The sequence below is a fragment of the Marmota monax genome, unplaced genomic scaffold (genome assembly GCF_021218885.2).
Source record: "Marmota monax isolate L192 unplaced genomic scaffold, Marmota_monax_Labrador192_F-V1.1 WCK01_AAM20220418_F8-fsc00020, whole genome shotgun sequence".
In the NCBI taxonomy this organism is placed as follows: domain Eukaryota; kingdom Metazoa; phylum Chordata; class Mammalia; order Rodentia; family Sciuridae; genus Marmota; species Marmota monax.
In genome coordinates, this window is record NW_026692912.1 from 17,650,495 (window position 1) to 17,674,227 (window position 23,733).

The window sequence follows — 23,733 nt, forward strand, 5'->3', positions numbered from 1 at the left end:
GATAGAGAGAGGCAAGTCCAGATTCGGGAAGGGGGTGGGGGATGGACAAAGGTCTGGAGAAAGGTTGCACTTTGGGGAGCAAGGTGAAAGGGGGCTGTGAGGGGATGCCTTGAATGTCAAACTGGGAACCCCAGAGAACACAGGTTCTGAGCTCCCTGCTTCCCCCTGCAGGACCCCTGAGCTGATCCTACCCCTTTCTGGCCAGTGGATGGCTGCTGCCCTCCCCAGCTCACCAGGGCTACAGTTCCCAGCTTCCTTCCTGAGAGGACTCCTGGAGACCATCCCTTTGTGCAAGCAAATGTCATCCCTAGTGGATGGGCCACAGGGGTGGGCTCCATTCCCACTGGTTGGCTTCCAGCCCAGTGGGGTCTGGGGACCAAACAAAGGGCACCCTGACCTGCAAGAGCCAGGGAGTGGCAAGGCAGGGTGCAAAGCTAATTTCATTGTGTGTGTGTTTTCCTTTCTCAGTCCACTTTGGCCAGGTCTGTGATCCCAACTGTCCCTCATCTTTTCCTACTGGAATCAGAATGGCCCTCTGGTGTTACTGCCTCTTCTGTCTTCTGGTATCTGAGCTTCTGTGGGGAGGAGAGTTTGGGGAAGGAGGTCAAAAGGGACGCAAAGCTGTAGGGTTTCACACCATGAAGTCACTATAAAGGTTACACAGGGGCTGGGGTTGTGGCTCAGCAGTACAGCACTCACCTAGCACGTGCGAGGCCCTGGGTTCGGATCCTCAGCACCACATAAAAATACATAAATAAAATAAAGGCATTGTGTCCAACTATACCAAACAAATAAATATATATTTTTTTAAAGTTACACAAGATAAGCTCCGGCACAGAAATAAAATAAAAGCACCCAGTAGGACTGGTGTTGTGGCTCAGTGGTAGAGCACTTGCCTAGCATGTGCGAGGCAATCCCCAAACACACACACACACACACACACACACTAGGTGGCATGCCTCTCACATTCAATCAGCTTGTTTATTCCTGGTAAGGGGGAAAGGCTCAGGGCAGTGAAGTGCCCTGCCCAAGACCAACAGCACAGCCTGCAGCTTCCACTGCTCCCCCTGAAGCACACAGTTCAATAACTGCACACAGGCAATGGGGTAGCTGTTCCAGCTCCCACCTGTCTTCTCTCTCAGATCAGGAGTCTCTCTGGGACCTGTTCCAACTCCCCAGGTGAAACAAGGCGCCCTTGGGTGGCAGGTTGGTAAGAGAGATCACCCCCCTGAAGCCCCTCCCCCAGGAACTGCCCGTGATCCCAGTGGCACTGGCCTGGAACTCCAAGGAAGGGAGGAGAGGGTATTTAGTTCAGACCCCAGTACCAAGAACTGGGCGGAATGCTTCACTCCTGACCATCTCATTCCCGTTGTACAGATTTGGAGAGCCACTGCAGGGAATGACACAGGTCATAGAGCATGGCCTGGGGCCAGGGCAGCCCCATCTGATAGGCCAGCAAGACTCCTGCACCAGTGTCCTTCACCCTACCCATCCCCCAGAGTGTGAGATGCCCACAAAATCCTGTCTCATCCCCTCTGTCCTCTCCCCTTCCAGCTTCGCTGGCCCCTGGTGAGGTGATGGAGATTTCAGATGGGGTGTGCAAGTTTCCAAAGCAGCGGCTGAGCTGGTGGCAAGCCCAAGAGTCTTGTGAGCAGCGGTTTGGCCACCTGCCAACGGGGCCCGCAGATGGGGTTCTTGCTTCGCGGCTTCGTGACCCGGTCTGGTTGGGCCAAAGAGAAACTTCCCTGCGGAGGCCCCCACGGAGGAGTGAGTGTGGACCCAGGGCCCGGGGGAGGGGAAGAGAGCTTTGGTGACATTCAGAGATAGGAGCTCAAGGTGACGATACTTGTGAAATGAACTTGGAGCAACACCCCGCTACATCTCCATATGTCCTCGCTGTGGACTGAAGTAGCGGTTGACCCAGGCTGGGGAGTTAGAAGCCCCGTTTCTTTCTTCCGGCGGCAGGGATGCACCCCAGATCTCATGAAGGGCCCCGCAGCTGGGGGATGCAGGACCCTGTGGGCAGCTGGGAAACTGAGGTCGCGGCCCTCATGTCCCCCCTCTCAAGGCGAGCGCACCACCCTGGCGCTGGTGTTCGGCGAGAAGACGGCGGACAGGGCGGCGCGGCTGCGGACGCCCTTGCCAGCTCTGGAGGCGCTGACGGCGTGCGCGCACTTGCAGTGGGACAGCCGCTCGCCCGAAGTGGCCGCGATCTTCTCCCTCGCCGCCCCCGCGCTGGCCAACGCGCTGCAGCTGCGGGCCTTCGCCGAGCCGGGCGGCGCGGTGCGGGCGGCGCTGGTGGTACGCGGGCACCACGCTCCCTTTCTCGCAGCCTTTCGCGCCGACGGCCGCTGGCACCACGTGTGCGCGACATGGGAGCAGCGCGGGGGGGCGCTGGGCGCTGTTTGCTGACGGGCGGCGGCGCGCCACGGCGCGGGGACTGGGCGCGGACCAGCCGGTGCCGCCCGGTGGCATCCTGGTGCTGGGCCAGGATCAGGACTCCCCGGGCGGCGGCTTCTCGGCGCGCGACGCCTTCAGCGGCAACCTCACCGACTTCCACCTGTGGGCCCGGGTGCTGAGCCCCGCGCAGCTGCACCGCGCACGCGCCTGCGACCCGCCTCCAGACGGCCTGCTCTTCGTCTGGGACCCCGGCTCCCTGGACATCACACCCTCACTGCAGCAGCCGGTTCCGACGCGCCTTCCGTGTCCGGGTGCGCACGGCCGCCCCTGGCTGCCAGGCCCCGCCCTTTCTGCTGGCTCAACCCCCCGCCCCCTGGTTGGTTCTGGGCCCGCCCCCTAACTCAGCGACCTTCTGATTGCATGACCCAGCTCACCCTCTGCCAACCCCGCCCTGGCTCAACTCTGGCCACGCCCTTATGCACCCTTGGACAGCCGCAGAGTCCCAGTAGCCTGATTGCGTGGGTTCACCTGGCGACTCACGTCGCCCCCTAACCCCAGAGCAGTGCGCCCTGGTTCCAGGTCAGGTGTGCAGGCACCTTCGAGGCCGGCACCTGTGGGTGGGTCACAGACTATAGGAAGCTAGGATATGGTTTTGACACCTCCCCTACTCTGGCCAGTGCCCTCAGAAGAGTGCCCCATGTGGAACCCAGAACCCCCCACCGAGGGCTCCGAGTTCTGCTTGCAGCCGCTGCTCTTCCTCTGCTGCTACCAGAAAGGTGCGCCCTAGCTATGCCCCTGGGTTCTCATGAAGCTAGTGGGAACAGGAGGAGCCAGTGACCAGAAGAGTGTAGGATTCTTTGAGTTTCAGGGCCTCCTCGTAGTCTAGACTACAGGGCAGCGGGATCAGACAGACCTGGGGGTGAATCCCAGTTGTGTGACCTTAGGCAAATGATTTTTGCCATTCTGGGCCTCAGTTTCCCTATCTAGCACACGGTGTGTGAAGCTTCAGACACACAGCTGTGGATCTCCTCTTCCCCCCCTGGGTGGGGGTTATTGAGCAGCTGGCACCTCTGGGCAGGGGAGTTGCCCAAGGCCCAGTCTGGCATCTGCCTGTTTGCAGAGACCTATCAGCAGCTGCAGGATGTCCGGTTGTGGCCAGGACAGGATGTTATCAGCAAAGTCAATGCTTTGGCCAACGCCATTGTGGTGAGCTTCTCCTAAGGAGGTTGGAGAGCCTGTGGGCACTGTGGGTCACCTCGCATTTCAATTGCCTCACCTGTAAGGGGACACCCACTGTTCTTCAGAATTAAGGCTCCTCACGCTCCCTATTTTATAGCCTTGAGAACTTATGACAAGTTAGAACTGCACCCTCCAAAAAGACCCTGGAAAAGCCCAAGTGTGGCCCCTAGGGGATCCCTTGTGACAGCCAGACAGGCAGTAACTGGCTTCTCTAACCACAGCTCCTCCCAGACCCCCTCTCTGAAGCCCCTGAGGCCCTGACCCTGGACAAGGCCTCCAGGTTCCTGGGCCTTCTGGACAGAGTCCTGGTGGAGGAGACCACTCCACTGGGGCCGGCTGCACTTCTGGCTACCCTGCACTTCCTGAAGAGGGTGACCGCCCTTGGGGCTGGGGAGCCAGAGCCCTTGACAGGGCCCTGGGAACAGCTGGGCAGGGGTGTCGTGTCTGTGGCCAGCCGGATCCTGGAGAAGCAGGTGGCTGGAGCGTGGCTGTCCCTCAGTGAGGTGAGGCTGCAGGGCTGGCCAGGGGCCTGGGCTCTGGTTCTGCCCTTGCTAGCAGGTTGTTGTGTAGTCTTAGGCTCAAGTGGGCACCCAGTTTTAGGCTCCATCTCCCCATCCCTTGGGAGAAGCTCCTCTTTTTCATCTACTTTATAAGCTGAACTTCCACTTGAACAACAGTGTCTGTATTTTAAAATGATTAAGAGCCACTAGTCAATAAGGGCCTTCCCCATATCCAAGAATCTGCTTACCGCCACAAGTGGCAGGTCCTCTATGCTGAGTGGTCCGACCATCTTGTCTGCCAAAACAGCAAACACTCTGGAGAACAGGAAAGATTCCATCTGGTTGGAGAGGCGGATGGACACCTCATCCTGGCAAAAATGGCCATAGGCCTAGGAGTGATTGACCCAGAGAAGGGAGGAAACAAGAGCTCATGGACATTGCCTGCCAATCTCTGGGGCTAAAGGAGCACATGTGGTCCCCCTGTGGCCTCAGAGGATGGAATTAGGACCAAGGTGTGGGGTTAGGGTGGAAATGGCATGACCCAGGAGGCTGGCTCCATAGAATGAGTCACCTGGACCTATAATGAGCCCCCCATTCGGGGAAGCATTCAAGCCCACCTTGATTAGGGGTTGGAGGCACTGAGGTAGATGGAGAAGAGACAGAGCCTGGAAAATGGGGGTCTTCACTCCTGTCTTGCTCAGGCAGTGAAGAGGAGTTACTGGTGAACACGTGACTTGCCCGCCTCCCTCTCCTGCTCTTTCCCCTCTCTGAGAAGAGCAGGGCCGCCTCTCAGAACATTGAGCCTGGTAACCCCAGGTCAGGGCTGGTGGCAGTGGGTGTGGGATGTGAGAAGGAATTGAGCTGTGGCTTCCTGCCAGGTGGTTGGTGGACCTATGGCCCTGGTGGCGAGCATGCAGCGCCTGGCACCCCTGCTGAGTACCGTGCTGACCTCTGAGCAGCCCCGAATGTCCATCCAGCACCATCATGCAGGTGAGCCGGCTACCCACCCTCCCACTGGGCTTAGAGGACCCTCCTCTGCCTGCTCCCTGGGAGCTCTCCTCCCTGACAGACACTGCGTTCTGTTTTCCTGCCTTTGCCCGAGCTGCATCCTCCATCCAAAATGCCTTTTCTCCCAGAAAACTCCTATGCGTTCTTCAGAACCCAGCTTGAGCATCAAGTGCTCTAGGAAGCCTTTCCTAGTTTGAGTTCCTCTTGATGGTTCCCCCCTCCTCAGTTACCCCAGCATCTTGAACATGTCTCTCCTTGCATTTGTGGTAATTATAAGATTGTCCCCTCTGCCTGATACCCCCTGAGTGTCAGGGCTGTTTCTGAGCCATCTCTGCATGAGGCCCAGGTCCACAGTCTGAGTGTCAATTGAGTGGGGGCACATCTAGAGTGGACCTTCAGGCACCAACTTGTCCCTCAGGTACCCAGTGTCTTGTGGTGCTCACTGGTATTCAGGTCCTGACTCCCAGGGAACTCCCCCTTCTCAGCAACCCTCTCTCCTGGACTTGGAGAAATCCGATGTACCTGGGGAAAATGGCCGAGCCTCTCTGAGATGGAATGGTGGCAGGGAGGGGACAAGCTGACCCTGCCAGCTGGGCAGCTTGTCAGAAAGACCTCATTCCAGTGGGGACAGCCACCAGCCCCATTTGATCCTAGGCCTGGAGGTGCGGAGCCTACACCTGCGGGAGGCCAGTGCTGGGGGCTACATATTCACAATGCCTGGTGGGCATCCAGAGGGGCCCGGCCACATCCACATTCCCGCAGGTGAAGTGAGGCGGCTCCTCGGGAAAGGTGGGTGAGAGGAGGGGTGGCTGGGTCCTGCGGGGGTCCCCCCAGACCTCAGTTCTGATGTTGTCAGCCATGCTACTTCGAATGAGTTACCTTATCTGTGGTGACCCTATTAGCTGGGTGTGGTGGCGCAATGCCTGTAGTCCCAGCGACTCAGGAGGCCAGCCTGGGAAACTCAGTGAGACTTTGTCTCAAAATACAAAATAAAAAGGGCTGGGGATGTAGCTCAGTGGTAAAGCACCCCTGGGTTCAATATCCAGTACCAAAAAGAAGGAGGAGGAGGAGGAGGAGGAGGCGGCGGCAGCGGCGGCAGCAGTGGCAGTGGTGGGGGCTGGTGCAACATGGCTCACCCCATACCTGTGGTCCTTGCCTTGTGGGTTGTTATGAGGGTGAAAGCATCTACCACATCATAGTGTCAAATGAATCTCCTCCACTGACCCTACACATTTTTTCCTCAGAGGTGGATGGTAGAGGGAGCCCCCCACTTGCCCTTAGTCCCACAAAGGGGCAAAGATTAGGGCAAGGGACAAAGGGATTTGGAGCTGCAAGGCTAGGTGCGTGGCTATGGCTATTCTCTGTCACTTGTTAGCTAAGTGATCTTAGGGAAATCACTTAACCCCTTTGAGCCTCAGTTTCCCTATCTGTAAAGTGGGAGAGCACTACACTCAGAGCCAGCTGGTGCTTGATCAGTCACCAGGCAGGGGCTTGGGTCCCCTTCCCACTCAACCAGGCCTCTCTGGAGTCACCATGATCCACAGCTGGTTCACCTCCAGTGTCTTCCAGTACGCCCTGGGGGTGCCTGCCCTGGAACCCCAGGCCTCTGACAGCTCAGAGGAAGCCAACAGGATGCAGAGGTGAGTGGGCCCCACCCAGCAGGCTGCCAGAGGGCTGTGTTCTCTTCACAGGGAGACCAGTCCTCCATCCCACCCAGAGACCCCTTCTGGTGGGCAGATCTTGGCAGGCCAGGGTCCCTTTCCTATCCCCAGCCTTCTGGGCCTGCCAGAGGGAACACTGGTACAACATGGCTCACCCCATATCTGAGGTCCTGTCTTCTGTGTTGATACTCAGGAAAGGAACAGGACTCACCAACGAGTCCCCAGGGAAGACTGGAACCCAACACCTCAAGTCCCAGCACAGGGCTTTCCCAGATGTTTGGACACACATCTGGGCATGACCTCTCCCTGCTACCACCACCCTAAAGGCTCCCTTTCTCCCACAGGTTCCTGAGCACACAGGTGGGGTCAGCCATCCTCTCCTCCGAGGTGTGGGACACTGTCGGGGAGGTCAGCACGGCCGTGACCTTTCACCTGCAGCACCAGGCCCAGGTACTGGTGGTCCTTCTGGGGAAAAGCCCCCAGGAATGCTTGCTCCAGTTCTCCACCCAACCCCCCAATATTGTTCATTGAACGACCAAGGTCTAGACACACCCAAGAAACAATATTCCCCCGGGAACGGTCCCCACCGTCCTCAAGGGAATGGGAAGGGAAGCCATGGATGGTGAGCTCTCTACCTGCCGGCCGCCTCTGAGAAGAAGCGTTCAATTCACCCTCCAGCTGCTTCCTGTGCCCTTGGGAGAGGCCAAGTGATTGGCCTCAGCCTTAAATGGCAGGTGGGGTTCATTCTAGAGCTGTGTAACTTGAAGAACCAAATCACGCAGGTCAGCCGCTGAAGCGTGTGCACAGGTGACGTTCAGGGTCTTCCCTGCAGTGTGCAGCGTGGGAGTGAAAACAGACCCCGCGGGGGGTGCAGCTCAGTGGTAGGGTGCTTGCTTGCCAGGCACAAGGCCCTGGGTTCCACCCCCAGCACCACAGAGAACAAGCCACCTCCAATGTCCATCTGTAGTGCACCGCTTAGAAAGCCCCAGGGAGCTGCCCACAGGACTGGTCGGCCGATGTGACATAAAGAGCGAGGTATTCCTCTATAAACTGACACAGAAAGATCTCCAAGACTTGTCTTTTGATTTTATCACATGTAATTTCCAGACACCTACTTCTCCCTTTTGAAATATCAGAATATTTCAGAGAAAGCTCCCTTGCTTACAACCAGTAATTCTGGACGCACACATTCCACAGTTTACTGTTTTTGCATATCCTCCCAAGACTTTTGAGCAATCAGTTTGATTAAAGTGTCCGTCATCCCTTAGCATCCATGAGAAACTGGTTCTATGACCCCCTCGATGATATATCAAAATCCAAGAATGGGGGCTGGGGTTGTGGCTCAGTGGTAAAGTGCTTTCCTGGCACGTGGGAGGCACTGGGTTTGATCCTCAGCACCACATTAAAAATAAACAAAAATAAAACAAAGGTATTGTGCCATCTACAACTAAAATTTTTTTTTTTAATCCAAGGAAGCTCAAGCTGAAATAATAGTTGCAATAACCTACATAAATCCTTTCATACACTTTGAATCACTTCTAGATTATTTGTAATACCTAATACAATGTCACTGCTACATAAATGGTTGTTATTATAGTGTATAGTTTAGGGAATAATGACAAGAAAAAAGTCATGTTCAGTACAGATGCAATTAAAAAATATTTTCCATACACAGTTGAACCTGAGGATACAGAGGCTGGAGGGTATAGAGCATGCAATCTGATAAGCCTTGACCTCGTGTGTTCCCCTGTACCACTACCCCAGTCAAGGTACACAACACTTCCAACTTCCCAAAAGGCTTCTTTGGGCCTCTCTTGTGCCAGTCAGTTGTCCATACCAGGATGTCACTGCTCTGCTTTCCATGACCATGGATCATGCCTGCCTTTGCTGGAGCTTCATACAATGCCATCACTGTATGTGTTGAGGTCTGGCTTCCCTTGCTCTCCTTTTTACTGCTAAGTAGTATTCTACCACATTGGCATATTAGCATTTGTTTTCCCATTTGAGCTCTTGTCCGTGAATCTGCTATAAGGACTCACATACAGGTATTTTTTTGTGAACATGAGATTTCTTTCTATTGAGTACATTCCAGAAAGCCAACTTGCTGGGTTGCATGATAAACACATCTTAACCTGCTAAGAGACTGTCAACCTGTTGTCCCCAGTGCTCGTGCCACTCATGTTCCCATCAGCAATATGAAAGTTCCATTTGTTCCACATCTTAGCCAACATCTTTTCTTCCCCTTCTTCCTTTCTTCTTTCTGTGGTTGAACCCAGGGGTGCTCTACCGTTGAGTCATACCCCCAACCCTTTTTACTTTTTATTTTGAGACAAGATCTTGATAAGTTGCCCAGTCTGGCCTCAAACTTGCAATCCTCCTGCCTCAGTTTCCTGAGTCGATAGGATTACTGCGCCCAACCTGTCAGCCTTCTTCCTGGTTATATATTGATACCTCATTATGTTTTAAGATTGCAATTCCTTGAAGACCAAAGATTTTGAGCATCTTTTCATAGACATGTTGAGCATTCATATATCTTTTGTTAAATGTATGTTCAAATCTTTTGTTCTGTTATCAAATTATAAGATTTCTTTATATATTCTGGATATAAATCCTTTTTCAGATATGTGTTTTGTGAATATTTCTCCTAGTATACAGCTTGTCCCCCCGCCCCGCTTTTTTTTGGTACCAGGGATTGAACTCAGAGTCACTCGACTACTGAGCCACATCCCCAGCCCTATTTTGTATTTTATTTAGAGACAGAGTCACTGAGCTGCCTTGCTTTTGCTGAGGCTGGCTTTGAACTTGTGATCCTCCTGCCTATAAAGACTCCCGAGCTACTGGCATTACAGGAGTGTGCCACCACACCCAGCTTCATGCTTTTGTATTCTAAGAAAGCATTGCTAATCCTCACGTCATAAAGATATTTTTAAAGAAGTTTATCATTGTAGCTTCTATATGAAGGTCTTTTATTTCAGTTAATTTCTGTTTATTAAGCAAGTTAAGGATCAAAGTTTATGTCTCCCTTATGGACATCCAGTTCCAATACCATTTGTTGAAAAGATTCTATCCCGTATTGATTATCTTGACATCTTTGTTGAAAATAGATTGTCCAGATACGTGTAGATTATTTCTGGGCTCCTTGTTTTGTTCCATTGACTGTACGTCTGTCCCTGCACTAATCCCATACTGTCCTGATTAATGAGTCTGAAGAATAAATTACAGTCAGGTAATAGAAGCCCTTCAACTTTTTTTTTTTTTCAAATTTGCTTTGGCTATCCTAAGATGTTTACACTTCCAAAAAAATATTAGAATTGGCTTGTCATTATTGATGGAAAAAATCTTTTGGGATTTTTGACTGAGATTTCATTGAATCTATATTATTGAGTTGAGAGAACGGGCATCTTAGTAATGAGTCTTCTGATTCATGATCAGGGCTTAACCCTCTATTTAGGTTAAATTTCTCTCAGCATTGATATACAGTTTCTAGTGTGCAGCTCTTGAAGATATCTTGTTAAATATATCCTAAAGTATTTCATATTTTTAGATGTGAATTTGTTTTCTTAATTTTATTTTATTTATTCATTCATTCATTTGTTCATTGTTCAGTGCTGGGGATCAAGCCTGGAGCCTTGCACATGCTAGGCAGGTGCTATACTACTGAGCTACACCTCCTTGATTTAATTTTAATTTAATTTAATTATAAATTAATTTTAAAATTAAAATTTAATTTTAAAAGTTTCGGTTTTTGTAGTTGTAGATGGACAGAATGCCTTTATTTTATTTGAGACAAGATCTTGCTAAGTTGCCCAGTGGTGCTGAGGATCAAACCCAGGGCCTCATGCATGCTAGGCAAGTGCTCTGCCACTGAGCTACAGCCCCAGCCCTAAAATTTAATTTTAAATCCTTTATTGCTAGTATATAGAACACAATTGCTTTATATAGGAATACAATTGGCACAATATCATTGTACCCTGAAAGCTTGCTGAATTCACTTTGCCTTTCTAGTAGATATCTTCTAGAGTCCTTGGAATTTTTTATATTGATCTTATTGTCTGCAAAGATAGTTTTGTTTTCCCCTTTCCAATCTATGTTATTTTTCCTTTTCTTGTCCTATTGCAATGGCAAGAATTTCTAGTTCAGTGTTAATAACAGTAGTGAGGTCAGGATCCTTGTGTTGTTCCCCATCATAAGAGGCATAGCATCCAGTCTTTCACCATGTAAGTGTGATGTTAGCTATGAGGTTTTATAGATGCCCTTTATTGGACTAATTTCTCTGCTTTTCTGGCTTGCTGAGAATTTTTATCAGGAATGGTTCTGAATTTTGTCAAATGCTTTTCCAACTTTGACATGATCCTATGGTTTTCTCTTTTATTAGGTTAACACAGTAAATTGCATCAGTTGATTTTCAAATGTTAAGCCTATCTTGGATTCCTGGGATCAACTCCCCCTGGTTATGGTGTATTATCCTCTGAATAATTGTTGGATTAAATTTCTAATATTTTGTTAATGATTTTTGAGTTTATGTTCATGAATAATGTGTTCTGTAGTTTACTATAATATGATTGTTGTCAATCATAGTTACCTTACTATGCTACATAAAACATTAGATTTTCTAGTATTCCTATCCACCTATATTCCTACCCAACTATCCTCCTGTACCTGCTAACCATCTTCAAAGGACTAACTTTTGAGATTATATTTATGTATTTTATTAATATGACTTAAAAATAAAATATCCTCATTGTGGCAAGTTTGGGAAATGTAGAAAAGGATAAAGACGACTAAACACTATTACTCAGATATAACCAATATGAACATTTTGGTGTATTTACCTTTAATCTTTATCTGGGCATACAACACAATTATTATTATTATTTTAAATTTTTTTTAGTTGTCAATGGACCTTTATTTTATTTATTTGTATGTGGTGCTGAGGATCAAACCCAGTGCCTCACACATGCTAGGTAAACACTCTGCCACTGAGCCCCAGCCCCAGCCCACAACACAATTACTTTTTAAAGGTGAAAAAATATATATTTAGAATCAGCCAGCTGGACTCAGTTTAGATGACCCCATTTTGTTGGTGACATCCAGAGCATGTCATCATCAGGAGCTGATGGAACACACACCTTATCAGGCCGGCCTGGCCAGGATGTTGACCTTGGCCACATCCTTGTCACAGAGCTTCACCTCCATCTGGCACTCACTGGCCTTGACATTCACAGTGAGCACAGTGTCTGTTGTCTTCTCTCGTCTTCGCAGAAGGCTCTGTGGTCAGGGCAGCTTGAGGCTGCATGGTGGTCAAGCTGGGTCCTCTGGCGAGCGCTCTTCTGAGGATGTCAGCTGTCTCCAGAGCGGCATCGTCTCAGGCTGCCAAAAGATATGCAGCTCTTCTTTTGTGCCTGGGGATACCTTGCGGCGCTGCCTTCTTGGCCTTCAGAGTGTGACTGTCTTTGCCTTCAAGAGGGAGGAGTGCCCTTCTCCACCTCAGGCGCCATCTTAGTGAAAAGGTCCACTATGAATATTTCTTTCCTTTTGCAAAACCAAGGACTTGCTCTCTCAACGGAGCCAGCCAGTGGTTGTGGGTTGGTTTGTCATTCTCTGCAGCTGTTTTCTGCATTGTCTCCGTCACAGGTGGCCCTTCACTGACCTGTCACTTGCTGCTCAATCCTTGCATGGGGAGGCCTGGGCTGTTGTGGGTTCAGAACCCACAACCACTCTCTTCTACAAGGAATGGTCCAAAGTGAGCATGATCCTCCCCTAAGCCCACGAGCCCTGCCCCACCCTGCACACATCTTCTCTCATAGTCAGTTTGATTCTGGTGACTGCTTCCTGGTGTGGGGCATGAGACACAGATAGTCTTGTCCTTTTTTTTTAATATTTATTTTTTAGTTGTAGTTGGACACAATGCCTTTATTTCACTTATTTATTTTTGTATGTGGTGCTGAGAATCAAACCCCGGGTCTCACACGTGCGAGGCGAGTGCTCTACCGCTGAGCCACAACCCCAGCCCAAGTCTTGTGACTTTTGAGTGCACAGCTACATTTATATTTCAGTTTGCACCCCTTGAAAATGCCACCAGTCATACAATAAGAACCCATTTCTGAAAGTATAGGGTGGCTTGATTTGTGTTCTTGGTCCAAGGAAAAATACTATGAATGGATACACAGGATGAGACTTTAGTCAAGTCAACCCAGGAAACAGTAAGTTCTCTGGAGCCTTCATCACAAAGTGGGAAAAGGGCCATTGATCAAGCCGAGGCCCTGTCTCAGCTCCATGCCGTATGATCTGGAGCAAACTAAGCCCCCTCTCTGAGCCTTGGTTTCCTCAACTGAAATGACATATTCTTATCCTATCTCCTAAGTTGCTGTGACAATCAAATACAATTAAGGACATGAAAGTGCTTGGCAAAACACCAAGTGAGGTGACATTGCTGTTACCTTTCCCAGTCAGGACAAACAGCCCAAGTCCCAAGCAGACTGCCCTTACTGCTTGGACTAGGGTTAATACCAGAAGCTGCCTGATAGCTTTTTACTGCTTATTGACATCTTATAAAATCTATATTGTTGCCTGGCCTGGTGGCACATGTCTGAATCCCGGCTACTTAGGAGGCTGAGACAGGAGGATTACAAATTTAAGGCTGGTCTCAGCAACTTAGCAAGACTCTGTCTCAAAATAAAAAATAAAAGGGTTGAACCCCTGAGTTCAACCCCCAGTAGTGCCAAAAAAGAAAGAAAGAAAAAAAACTATATTGTAGTCCTTGTTCAATTTCACAAGAACTAACATGTTCATTATAATGCATTCGAGATCTGACCACCCTTAGATCAGCTGTGTGTTGTCCCAAGGTGGGCTCATGACACCGGGTTGCATCATGTTCTGCAACTTTTTCTTAACTGAACAACAAATCATGGAGGTCTTTCTGCATCAATAAATAGAGACCCCTTGATCTGACAGACACGGAGCACCCTGGGAGGGAGGAGTCACCGGTGTGACCTGCTCCCCAGGATGGCCACCGCACCTTCCCTTCTGCCCTGCACCAGTGTTCCTCTCCATACTGGACAGCCCTCGGTCCCCAAAACACAGAGTCCTCAGCACCTGCTGTCCCGCTCCATCCTTCTGGCCTCGCCCTCCTGACACACTTGGGCCCTGTGCCCCACACGTGTTCATGCACGCCCCGTCCCTGTGTCCCGTCCAGGCCTTCCCTCAGAAGCTGGTGGAGCCCGTCTGTGCTTTCTGGAACTTCAGCATCAGGTGAGTGTCCACTTCCACGTTTTTAAAATACAGTCTTTAAAAAGAAAGAAAGGAAGAAAGAAAGAAAGAAAGAGACTTTTCTTTCTGCTTGCAAATTAGGCAGGACCCAAGTGTAATTTGGGGCCTCCAAAAACTGCCTTGTGGGGAGATTCCAGGCCCCACCCAGCTCCAGGGCAAGCTGGGGCAGGAGAATGCGTTTCCCAGTGGGTAGTGAGCTCCCCGTCGTGGGAGGTGTGGGAGGGAGGCCACACTCACCCTGTGAGGTGCCGAGGAGACTTGTCTGTTAAATGGGTGTAAGACTTGGGGCCAGGCCTGAGGTCACTGAGAAGAGAGGAGGCTGCAGGGATTAGCACCAAGATCCCGTGCTGCACCTTTACCTGAGGGAGTGGAAGCAGTGACACCTGCTTGGTCATTAGGGTGATCCCTGGTCTCAGCCTGTCCCCCTACCATCCCTGAGATGGATAAGCACATTCTCCCCTGCCTGCTCCCTGAGCCCCCGCATGTCCACTGGGTCTCAACAGCCCTCTGTTCCCTCCCCACTCCCAAGCCCACACACAGGGGGTTCCTGGGCCACCGCGGGCTGCTCCGTGCTCTCCCTGTACCAGGACTCCACTGCCTGCTTCTGCAACCACAGCACCAGCTTCGCTGTCCTGTTGCAGGTGTACGACATCCAGGTGAGTGCAGCGGGGAGGGGCAGCAGGGCGTCTTAAAGGATGAACAGGAATGACGCAGAAGGGCAGGGGGAGAGGTCCCAAGCGCAGGGAGGAGGGGACCCCCACTGGACAGAGGGAGGAAGGCAGGTCAAAGACTAAAGTCTGGCCGGGCCCAGAGGCGCACGCCTGGAATCCCAGTGGCTCAGGAGGCTGCGGCAGGGGGATCGCAAGTTCAAAGCCAGCCTCAGCAACAGTGAGGCACTAAGCAACTCAGTGAGAGCCGTCTCTAAATAAAATACAAAATAAGGTCTGGGATGTGGCTCTGTGGTGGAGTGCCCCTGAGTTCAATCCCCAGTACCAAAAAACAAAAACAAAGTCTGGACCACTGGGAATGGGGGGGGCTTGGCCCTGAGAGGGAACAGGTGGGTAATGGATGGGAGTGGCCTGTGGGTTCGAAGGGGTTAGGGTCTGGTGTTCAGTCGAGTGTCTCTGCTGGAGATGCAGAGCCAGAGGGCAAAGCCAGGGGCCTTGGTGAGGCGGAAGTAAGAGGAGGCTTGGCCAAGAGACGCCCGAGTCCCTGAGTGCCAGCATGACAGGTTGGGGGGAACAAACTCCAGGAGACCGAGAGGCTGGGCTCCATGGAGCTGGAAAGGACTCCCAGGTCACTTGCTAGGAGATCAAGTTGGATAGGGCTGGAGCCTCTGGAAGGCTGGGTCACTTGGAGTTTTGGGAATACCCTAGAAAGACATCATCAACACATTTTTTTTTCCTATAAAAACAGAGCTCGGACATTCCTCCATGTCGCAAACAACCCATCCACAGCCCTGTTCCTTTTTTTATTACAGGGGTACATACTGGTGGGGGTTGTTGCTACATATCTGAACATACACACGATCATCAACATAACAACATAATGGGGCCAGTATCACTCCAGCTGTCCCCCTTCCCTCCCCCTCTCACCCCTTGGTCCCTTTCCTCTACTGATGTCCCTTAGATTTCCATGAGACCCGCCCCCACCTTTCTTTACCTCTCTAGCTTCCGCATAGGAGAGAAAACATGCAACCCTTGACCTTCTGAGTTTGACTTACTTCACGTGACATGTTGGTGTCCAGTTCCATCCATTTTCCTGAAAATGACATAATTTTCCTTAGGCCACAGCCCATTCTTAGTGACCATCCCGCGGTACCCATGGCGAGTTGTCTCTCCTGTGGAATCCCCCCTCCCCGTGGGCACGTCAGCTGCTTCCAGCTCAGCGCTCTCCACGCTGGCGGACCTGGGCGTATGGGGCCAGGATAGAGAACCAGCAGGAGAGGCGCGTGTGCACATGCTCACTTATTAAGGGCCTACTGTGTGCAAGCCTGGACCTTGAAGGCTGGTGCTGGGAGAGTCTGTTCTCGTCCGGGTGGCAACAGTGTCCTTTCTGTCCCTCCCTACAGAGAGGCCCCGAGGAGGAGTCACTTCTGAGGACCCTCTCGTTTGTGGGCTGTGGCGTGTCCCTCTGCGCCCTTGCTACCACCTTCTTGCTCTTCCTGGCAGCTGGGTGAGGACAGCTCCTGGCACCTCACCCCTCATGGGCCTGCACTGCCTCTCAGTCCATTCCTGTTCCCAGTGACCTTGGTGGGAGGTCTCCCCTTGGGGCCTGCTGGGTCCCAGGCAGAGCCGCCTTCTCTGCCTCCATGAGCCCAGCCGCAGGGGATCTGGCAGGATGGGGTCTGAGAGCTCTTGGGGACTGTTGTGCTGTCCTTGTTACCAACTCCTCTGCCTGTCCAGGGTCCCCAAGTCAGAGAGGACCACAGTCCACAAGAACCTCACCTTCTCCCTGGCCTCTGCTGAGGGCTTCCTCATGGCCAGTGAGTGGGCAAAGGACAGCAAGGTGGGCAGGCAGCAGATGGACTTGCAAACTCGGGGGCCCAGGGAAGCAACTGGGGCCCTTTCTGGATTGTCCCCCGCCCTTGACATCTTCAGCTGGCTGCATTCCCCTGGGGAAGAGCTGGCCCAGAGAGGAAAGGACCTGGGTGGTGGAGCCCAAGGCCTGCCTGGGGCCCTCGCCCACTGACCCCTGTTTGGGTTGTAATGCCAGGCACGAGCGTGGGACCCAGGGTGGGCTGTGCCAGAGCTGACCTCACTGGGGACACTCCACCCTCCCACAGGTGGCATGTGTGGCTGTCACAGCTGCAATGCACTTTCTCTTTTTGGTGGCATTCTCCTGGATGCTGGTGGAGGGACTGCTGCTATGGAACAAGGTGGTAGCCGTGAGCATGCGCCCAGGTCCCAAGATGAGGCTCTACTATGTCATAGGCTGGGGTGAGACCCCCACTCTCCACTCTTGCTCTGTTCTTCCCAGCTGTGCCCCTACACAGCCTCTGTTGCCACTCAACACCACCTCATGCCCAGTACCACCTAGGCCCATCTCTACCTGGTGCCTGCCACCACCCAGCACCCAGCATCACTCAGCACCCAGCATCACTCAGCACCCAGCACCCAGCATCACTCAGCACCCAGCATCACTCAGCACCCAGCACCCAGCATCACTCAGCACCCAGCATCACTCAGTAAGGATCTCTGATAAGAGCTCAGTTTTCTCAGTTCTCTACCCTACCCCAGTTCCTCTTTTATATATATGGACCTTTGTGTGGTGCTGAGAATTGAACCCAGCACCTCACTCATGCTAGACAAGCACTCTACTACTGAGCCACAGCCCCAGCGCCTCTGTTCCTCTTAATCCTCCTCCACCTCAACAACCTCAGCTTCCACCTCCAGCCCTGCCCCCAATCCACAACCTGCACCAACTCCCAGACCTAAGCCTTCAACCCGATCTCAGCTTCCCCACTCCCCAAATACTCATGGCTCCAATGCCCCCCCAACAGTGCCAGCCCCTAGCCCTGCTCCCTAGTCTCCCCAGTGTCCCCAGGCAGTTGCTAACCAGGGCTGTGGCTGCTGCTTGGGGGTAAGGATCAGTACCCTGCAGAGAAGACCCACTCCTCCTTTCCCTAGGCATGCCCGTGGTCATCGTGGCCATCACAATGGCCAAGAGCCCCCATGACTATGTGGCCGCCGGACACTGCTGGCTTGATGTGCACACAGACACCATCTGGGCCTTCGCGGGGCCGGTACTCCTCGTGCTGTTGGTGAGCTGGGGGGGGGGTGTGAAGGGCGGGCTGCTTTCAGGATGAGAGGACCCCTTCTCCCACTGACGCTAGGTCTCCAGGCCAACACCTACATCCTGTTCCGCGTGGTGATGGTCACCGTGTCCAGCGCCCGCCGCCGTGCCCGCATGCTGAGCCCGCAGCCTGGCCTGCGGCAGCAGATCAAGATACAGATGTGGTGAGGCCCAGCTTGGGAAGGTGGCGGGACAAGCAGAGCCGCCCGAGGCCCACTGGTGTGAGCATGTGTGTGCACCCTGGGGGTGTGGCTGTGTGGGTGTGAGGTGTGCCCACAGGTATGCACACGTGTCCTTGCTTACGTGTCACACACACCCATGCATGTCATGTGAGGGTGGCCATCGATCCAGAGTGACTCAGTGGGACACCAGCCACTGCCCTGGGGCTCCCTGTCTGCAGAAGGCACTGATAGCCTTCTAGGGACAAGGTGAGGGACCCCAGAATCAGATAACCCCCAGAAGTTCAGGTTCAGGGTGAAGTTCTGGGTCCCTACCCTTGTCAAGAACCCTATCGCTCTTCCTGCTGGGAAGGGGCCCCTGCCTTCTTCCCCTCCTCTTTCTCCACCAAGGGCAGGCAGCCAAGTCAGGGAGACCCCAAAAAGCCCAGAGCCCGAGGTCTTCCTGGAGAGAGAAAGGGAAGCCCCTTGGACTCTGTGCACCTGTCCCCTGCCCAGGTCTCCTTCTGGGTATCTGCCCCCATTTGTTCAAACCAGGTTTGGTTCTGGGACCCTCTCTCTCCAGTGTCACCATCTGTTCTTCATGCCACCTCTGGGTATTTGGTAAGGGGCAGCAGAGTCCAGAAGGTTCTAGCTACCCCCAAGTCCTACTTGTGCTGTGGTCCCTGTCTACATGTCCCACCCCTCTCCAGGTACTTCTCAGGTGCTACCCTCCCTGAAGGGAGTGCCCCATCCCCCTCAGCCCTGCCCACTGTCCCACAGGGCCACAGTGAAACCAGTACTGGTCCTTCTGCCCATCCTGGGCCTAACTTGGCTGGTCGGCATCCTGGTGCATCTCAGCCCGGTCTGGGCCTACATTGCTGTGGGCCTCAATTCCTTCCAGGTACCTCTAGGCTCTGGCCCATCCGGACTGGGGCTCTGACACTCAGGAACCCAGAGGGGACAGCTGGTTTGTCAGGCAGGGAGCAGCCCTGGGGCCTGATTCCAGAGTGTGGCTTCTCAACCACTGGGGTGGTCAGGCATGACCACAGATGGGCCCAGGCATGCTCCTGGGGAGGGTGCCCTGCCTCAGTCACTCACCCACCTGTGCCCCGTGCGGGCCTTCTACTTGTTCCCTTGGAACTCAAATTTGGGGAAGGCAGCCAATGATCCAGAATAGGAACTGACATGTTGGTGGGGGCTGAGGCAGGGAGGGTTGGGGGTGCTAGCCCTCTTGTCCTCTCCCCTGGGCCTTGGGACTCCACCACCTGCCAGGCAGGAGTGGAGAGGGAGAGGACAGAAAGTGGGCACTGCTAGGGGTTGGTGGGGGCCACACCCAGGGGCACCCTGCATTGCACACTCCTGACTCCAGAGTGGCCGCATCCCTCCCTCTCCATCGATGTGGGGGCAGGACCAGCTCTGAGCCCGGGCTCTTGCTCATGCCGTCTCCTGGCTGTGTCTTGCTCCTGTCACCCCACCTCCAGCCTCTGTCTTAGGCACAACCTCTGCCCTCAGGACAGTGACTGGGACACAGTCCCCCCTGGTGTGGGGATAGGGCTTGACGTCTGTGTGTGTGTCTCTGCTGTGACCTGGGGACCACAAGGCAGGAGGCCAGGCTGGGGTGGGGCTGGGCGGTGTCTCAGGGTTTGATTTCGGGTCTGTCCCCAGGGGCCCTACATCTTCCTGGTCTATGCTGCCTACAATGGGGAAGTGAGTCGGGGTCCTAGGGCTGCAGGGAGGCGGGTCACGGTGGGACCTTCAGAACCCTCCCCTACAGGCCCAATGTGGGGCGTAGGTGTCTGGGGCCTGACCTCTGCACGTCCCCGCAGGTGCGGAGCGCCCTGCAGAGGATGACCGAGAAGAAGGCAGCGGCGCTCGCTGTGGGGCAGGCCGGGCCCACCACTGTCACCATCTCCTGTGGGACCTGCTCGGGCCCCTCTAGCCAGCAGCCTCCAGGTCCCTGGGAGGTGCCCCGGACTCCACCGAGAAGACATGTGGCTCTCAGAGGTCAGATCTCAGCACCTTGTGGTCCCCGTGCTGTGGCAGAACAGTGACCATGGCAGATCCTATTAGCCCATTTGAAAGACAGGAAACGGAGGCCCTGGAGAGTCCTCAAACAAATGTGGGCAGGAAATGGCTTTAAACTGGCTTGTCAAGGGCTGGGGTGTAGCTCAGCTGTGGAGCTAGCTACCTAGCTAACCTAGGGCCCCATCCCCAGCACCAACACATGACTCCTGGGGCCCAGCCAGAGGAGGGGTGGGACTAGCTGGGGTGACCTGAGTGTCCATGCAGGGGGTGTTGGGAGATTCCTGCAGACAGGTGTGTGGATGGGCTTGGGGCCCTGAGGCAGGGCGTGGGTTAAATGACCTCATGTCCTGTCTACGTTCCAGTCCCAACCCCCAGCGAACCCCCTGCATCCCCTTGGGCTTCAGTGTCCTCATCACTAACCTGGGTAAAGCTTTGAGTGGATTCCTAGACTGTTAGATAACGAGGACCCCACCCAGCGTGGGGAGCAGGGAGAGGGCTTTCTGCTCCCGTCTCAGAAAGCGCACTGATCCCATGTTCTTCCCCTACTAGGGATCCACGGCCCCAGAATCCCCACAGCCTTCTCTTCTATTGCAGAACCTGAGAGACCAGTGAGGCTGGGACAGGCCTGGCCCCAGGGGACCAGCAAGTGTGGCCGACAGGGTTGGGGAAGCCACAGGGAGTAGGGTCCGGTGGGGTGGGGGCTTCTCCTGGGGTCCTGTCCCTCAGTTGCTGGGCTGAAAGGCCCTGGAGCAGCAGAGAGCTGCAGCCTGTGGGTGGCACAACTGAAGGTCAGGGCCACTGGGGTTGAGGGAGGAGGAGTCACCAAGGTTTCTGGGGGTGGGGGTGGGGTTTCCCAGGGGAAGGGAGGAGGAACCCAGGCCACCCTGTTCCCCTCTCCTCAGGCTGTGGAGCTAACAGCATTCAAGGCTTCAGGTATGGCCACCTTGGGGGGTTCCCCTACCCCCTTTGGGCCTGGACACCCCCTCACCCCACTTTACCAGGATAGAAGTAATTGGAGAAGCAACCACACCCACCTTCCACAATTTAAGGGGCCCTGACCTCACTTTATTCCCTGATAGTGTCTGAGAGTCTTCCTTTAGGACACTGGACTGTGCAGGGACAAGGCAGAGCTCTTGGGGAGAGGGTCACTTAAGGGTGAGGTTGGAGGAAACCTTCCCAGACCTGGTCCTCCCTGCAGGGGCAGTGAACAAGAAGCCTGCCCTCTGTCCACTCTCCCTGGTCCCCAGTCCTGCTGCCCAGCCTCCTGCTCTGAGGGCCCTTCCAAACCCAGTGAGGGACAGTGCTTCCCTCCATGCCTGCAGACAGCCTGGCAAGACTGGGGACATCCCAGGCCAGGTCCAGGGAGCTCAGGCTGGCCCCAGGGGAGCTGTCTGTACAGCTCCCTCAGCCTCTCTAAGTCTTCAGTCTCACAAACTGAGGCAGACACTGGCCAGCCTCACACTTTTTTTTTTTTATACTGGGGATTGAACCTAGGGGCACTTAACCACTGAGCCACATCACCCCATCCTCAGCACTTTTTTATTTTGAGGCAGAGTCTCACTAAGTTGTTTAGGGCCTCTCTAAATTGATAAGGCCGGCCTCGAATTTGTGATCCTTCTGCCTCAGGCTCCCAGGTTCCTGGGATTACAGGCATGGGCTACCACACCTGGCACACACTATTTCCAGCAAGGGGTGAGAAGCCTTTTTTTGGGAGCTCTTACTGGGGCCCAGTGCCATACCAAACCCCAGACATCTTCTCATTTTAATCCAGTGGCCTGGGAAGAGGCTATGCTGCTTTCCTCCCATTGCACGGTTGAGCAAACTGAGGCACAGAAAGGAGCAGCACCTAGCTAGAGTCAGAGGCAGAGCTGGGGGCAGGCCCACCCATACAGATGGGAGAACTGAGGCCCTGCCATAGTCATATGAGTGTGAGCCCCAGCACGAGAGAACCCAGGTCTGTGTGACTCTCCAGCTGTGATCAGTCCCTTGGAGGCTCAGCTTCCCCAGCTGCAAAACGGGCCGGAAGCGCCCCCTGCAGGCGGGTCGAGTGGGAGCAGGGCTGGCGCAGGGCGCTCCGAGGGGCGGGGCCTCGGCCCCACGGGCCCCGCCCCCATCCGCACCCGCGGGCTCAGCGCATCTGCGGGAACAAGAGTCGCTGCGCGCCTCTGCGCTCAAGTGACAGCGCCTTTGTCTCTGCTGAATATGTGTGTTGCTAAGGCCGCTCGTAGCAACGGAGCGGCTTCCACCTCGGCCCCACCCTCCCGACCCCAACCTTGGCCTGGTCCCCCGACGCTCCCGCTCCTATCCCTCATCCCAGCCAGCAGCCCACTCAGTGTGCGGGGGAGTGGAGGCTGTGCGCGTCCCTCGCGGTGCCGCCCGCCCCTCCAGAAAGCCCATGGAGCCCGGGGTAACGCAGGTGTTCTCAGGGTGAGAAATCGAGGCTCAGAGGCCATTAGGAGGCTGCCCAGGGTGGCCCAAGCCTGGATTCCCACCCAAGGTCTTCCCCCAGCCTTCCTTCCCAGACTCCTCCCCATCTTAGCGGTTTTGGGTCACTGGGCCGCTTTCCTTCCAGGTTTCTAGAGAGTGTCCAGGGGCTTTCCTGCAAGCCCCTCCCCAGCTCACCTGGCCTGGGGACACCCTCCCAGGACCCCCAATCTGGATAAGAGGCACAGCTGGCAGCCTCAAGTGACAGAAGAGTAGCCCGGGATCAGCTACTCCCAGCAGCAGCCGGCTTGAGTGTGGACCCCTCCTGGGGCTCCCGCTAACCCCAGCATGGCCCACTGTCTCCTCTTCCTGAGATTTGTCCCTGTCCACCTGTCGCCAGGTTCCGACATGCCCTGCAGTGTCTGGTAATAAACAATACTGTTGAGATGTTTTCTGTCCCTGTCTGGGGGTCCTCCTGGTCTGGGGAGCAGGAGAAGATTCTAGGCGCCCTGGGATGAGTGAGGGAGTGAGAACAGCTTCCACTTTGGCTTTGGCATTCAGCCTTGTCACTAGGGTGGATGCAGTCAACATTTATAACCACCTGCGCTGGCAGGGCGGAGCCTTTTATCACCCACAGCTGGGGTCCTCACCTCGGCCCTGAGACCAGCGTCTCCTGTCTTGTGCAGAGGAGGATGCTCCATGATTCAGATCTGGGGTCTCCTGGCCATGTAGTGCAGGGGGCAGCTGCAGGTGGTGTGAGTGGCAGTCTGCTCAGAGGAGCTCTCTGGCAACCACAGCCATCCTGAGGAGGCTGGGGCTTGCTCGGGTCTGGTGGGAGTCATTTTGTGGAATCAGACCCTGCCACCACCCACTGTGCCACCAGGGGCAAGATTCTTCTTCAAGTCTGGGCCTCTTCTTGGGTAGAAAGGTGGAGGAGCGGTGGATATGTTAGGGCTTAACACCAGGCTTAGGGCCAAGGAGGACCCAGGGCTGGGACTTGCCAGGCAGAGGCTGCCAACACCACCCTCCTCAAGCCAGAATCAGAGCTGCTGTGGGGGCTGGCAGGGCAACAAGGAGGTGGAATTGAACTGGGCAGGGCACCTGGGGCCCGTGACTGCCTGCGTTTTCGGTGTTCCCTGACTCCTTCCCCTCTCTTTCAGAAGGCTCCTGTGTCCCTTCAACCAATCATAAAGGCTAGGCGGGCACTGCAAAGGCGGGGACCAAGGAGTCCTTTCCAGCCCTGTCCTGTTTCGT

At 54.2% G+C, this 23,733-nt stretch overlaps 1 protein-coding gene across 1 annotated transcript; it reads left to right on the forward strand.

The window, feature by feature from the left end:
• The first annotated feature begins 527 nt into the window (after positions 1-527).
• On the forward strand, positions 528-20,667 carry Adgrd2 (adhesion G protein-coupled receptor D2). The gene is given in 24 exon segments (XM_046451771.1): positions 528-563; positions 1,143-1,206; positions 1,555-1,767; positions 2,069-2,385; positions 2,387-2,711; positions 3,078-3,176; positions 3,521-3,606; positions 3,861-4,142; positions 5,018-5,129; positions 5,802-5,936; positions 6,664-6,787; positions 7,153-7,330; positions 14,004-14,059; positions 14,581-14,597; positions 14,600-14,733; positions 16,149-16,252; positions 16,483-16,585; positions 16,863-17,016; positions 17,707-17,840; positions 17,921-18,036; positions 18,811-18,931; positions 19,696-19,737; positions 19,857-19,994; positions 20,650-20,667. Coding segments are annotated over 24 exon segments (3,108 nt in total).
• Positions 20,668-23,733: the final 3,066 nt, after the last annotated feature.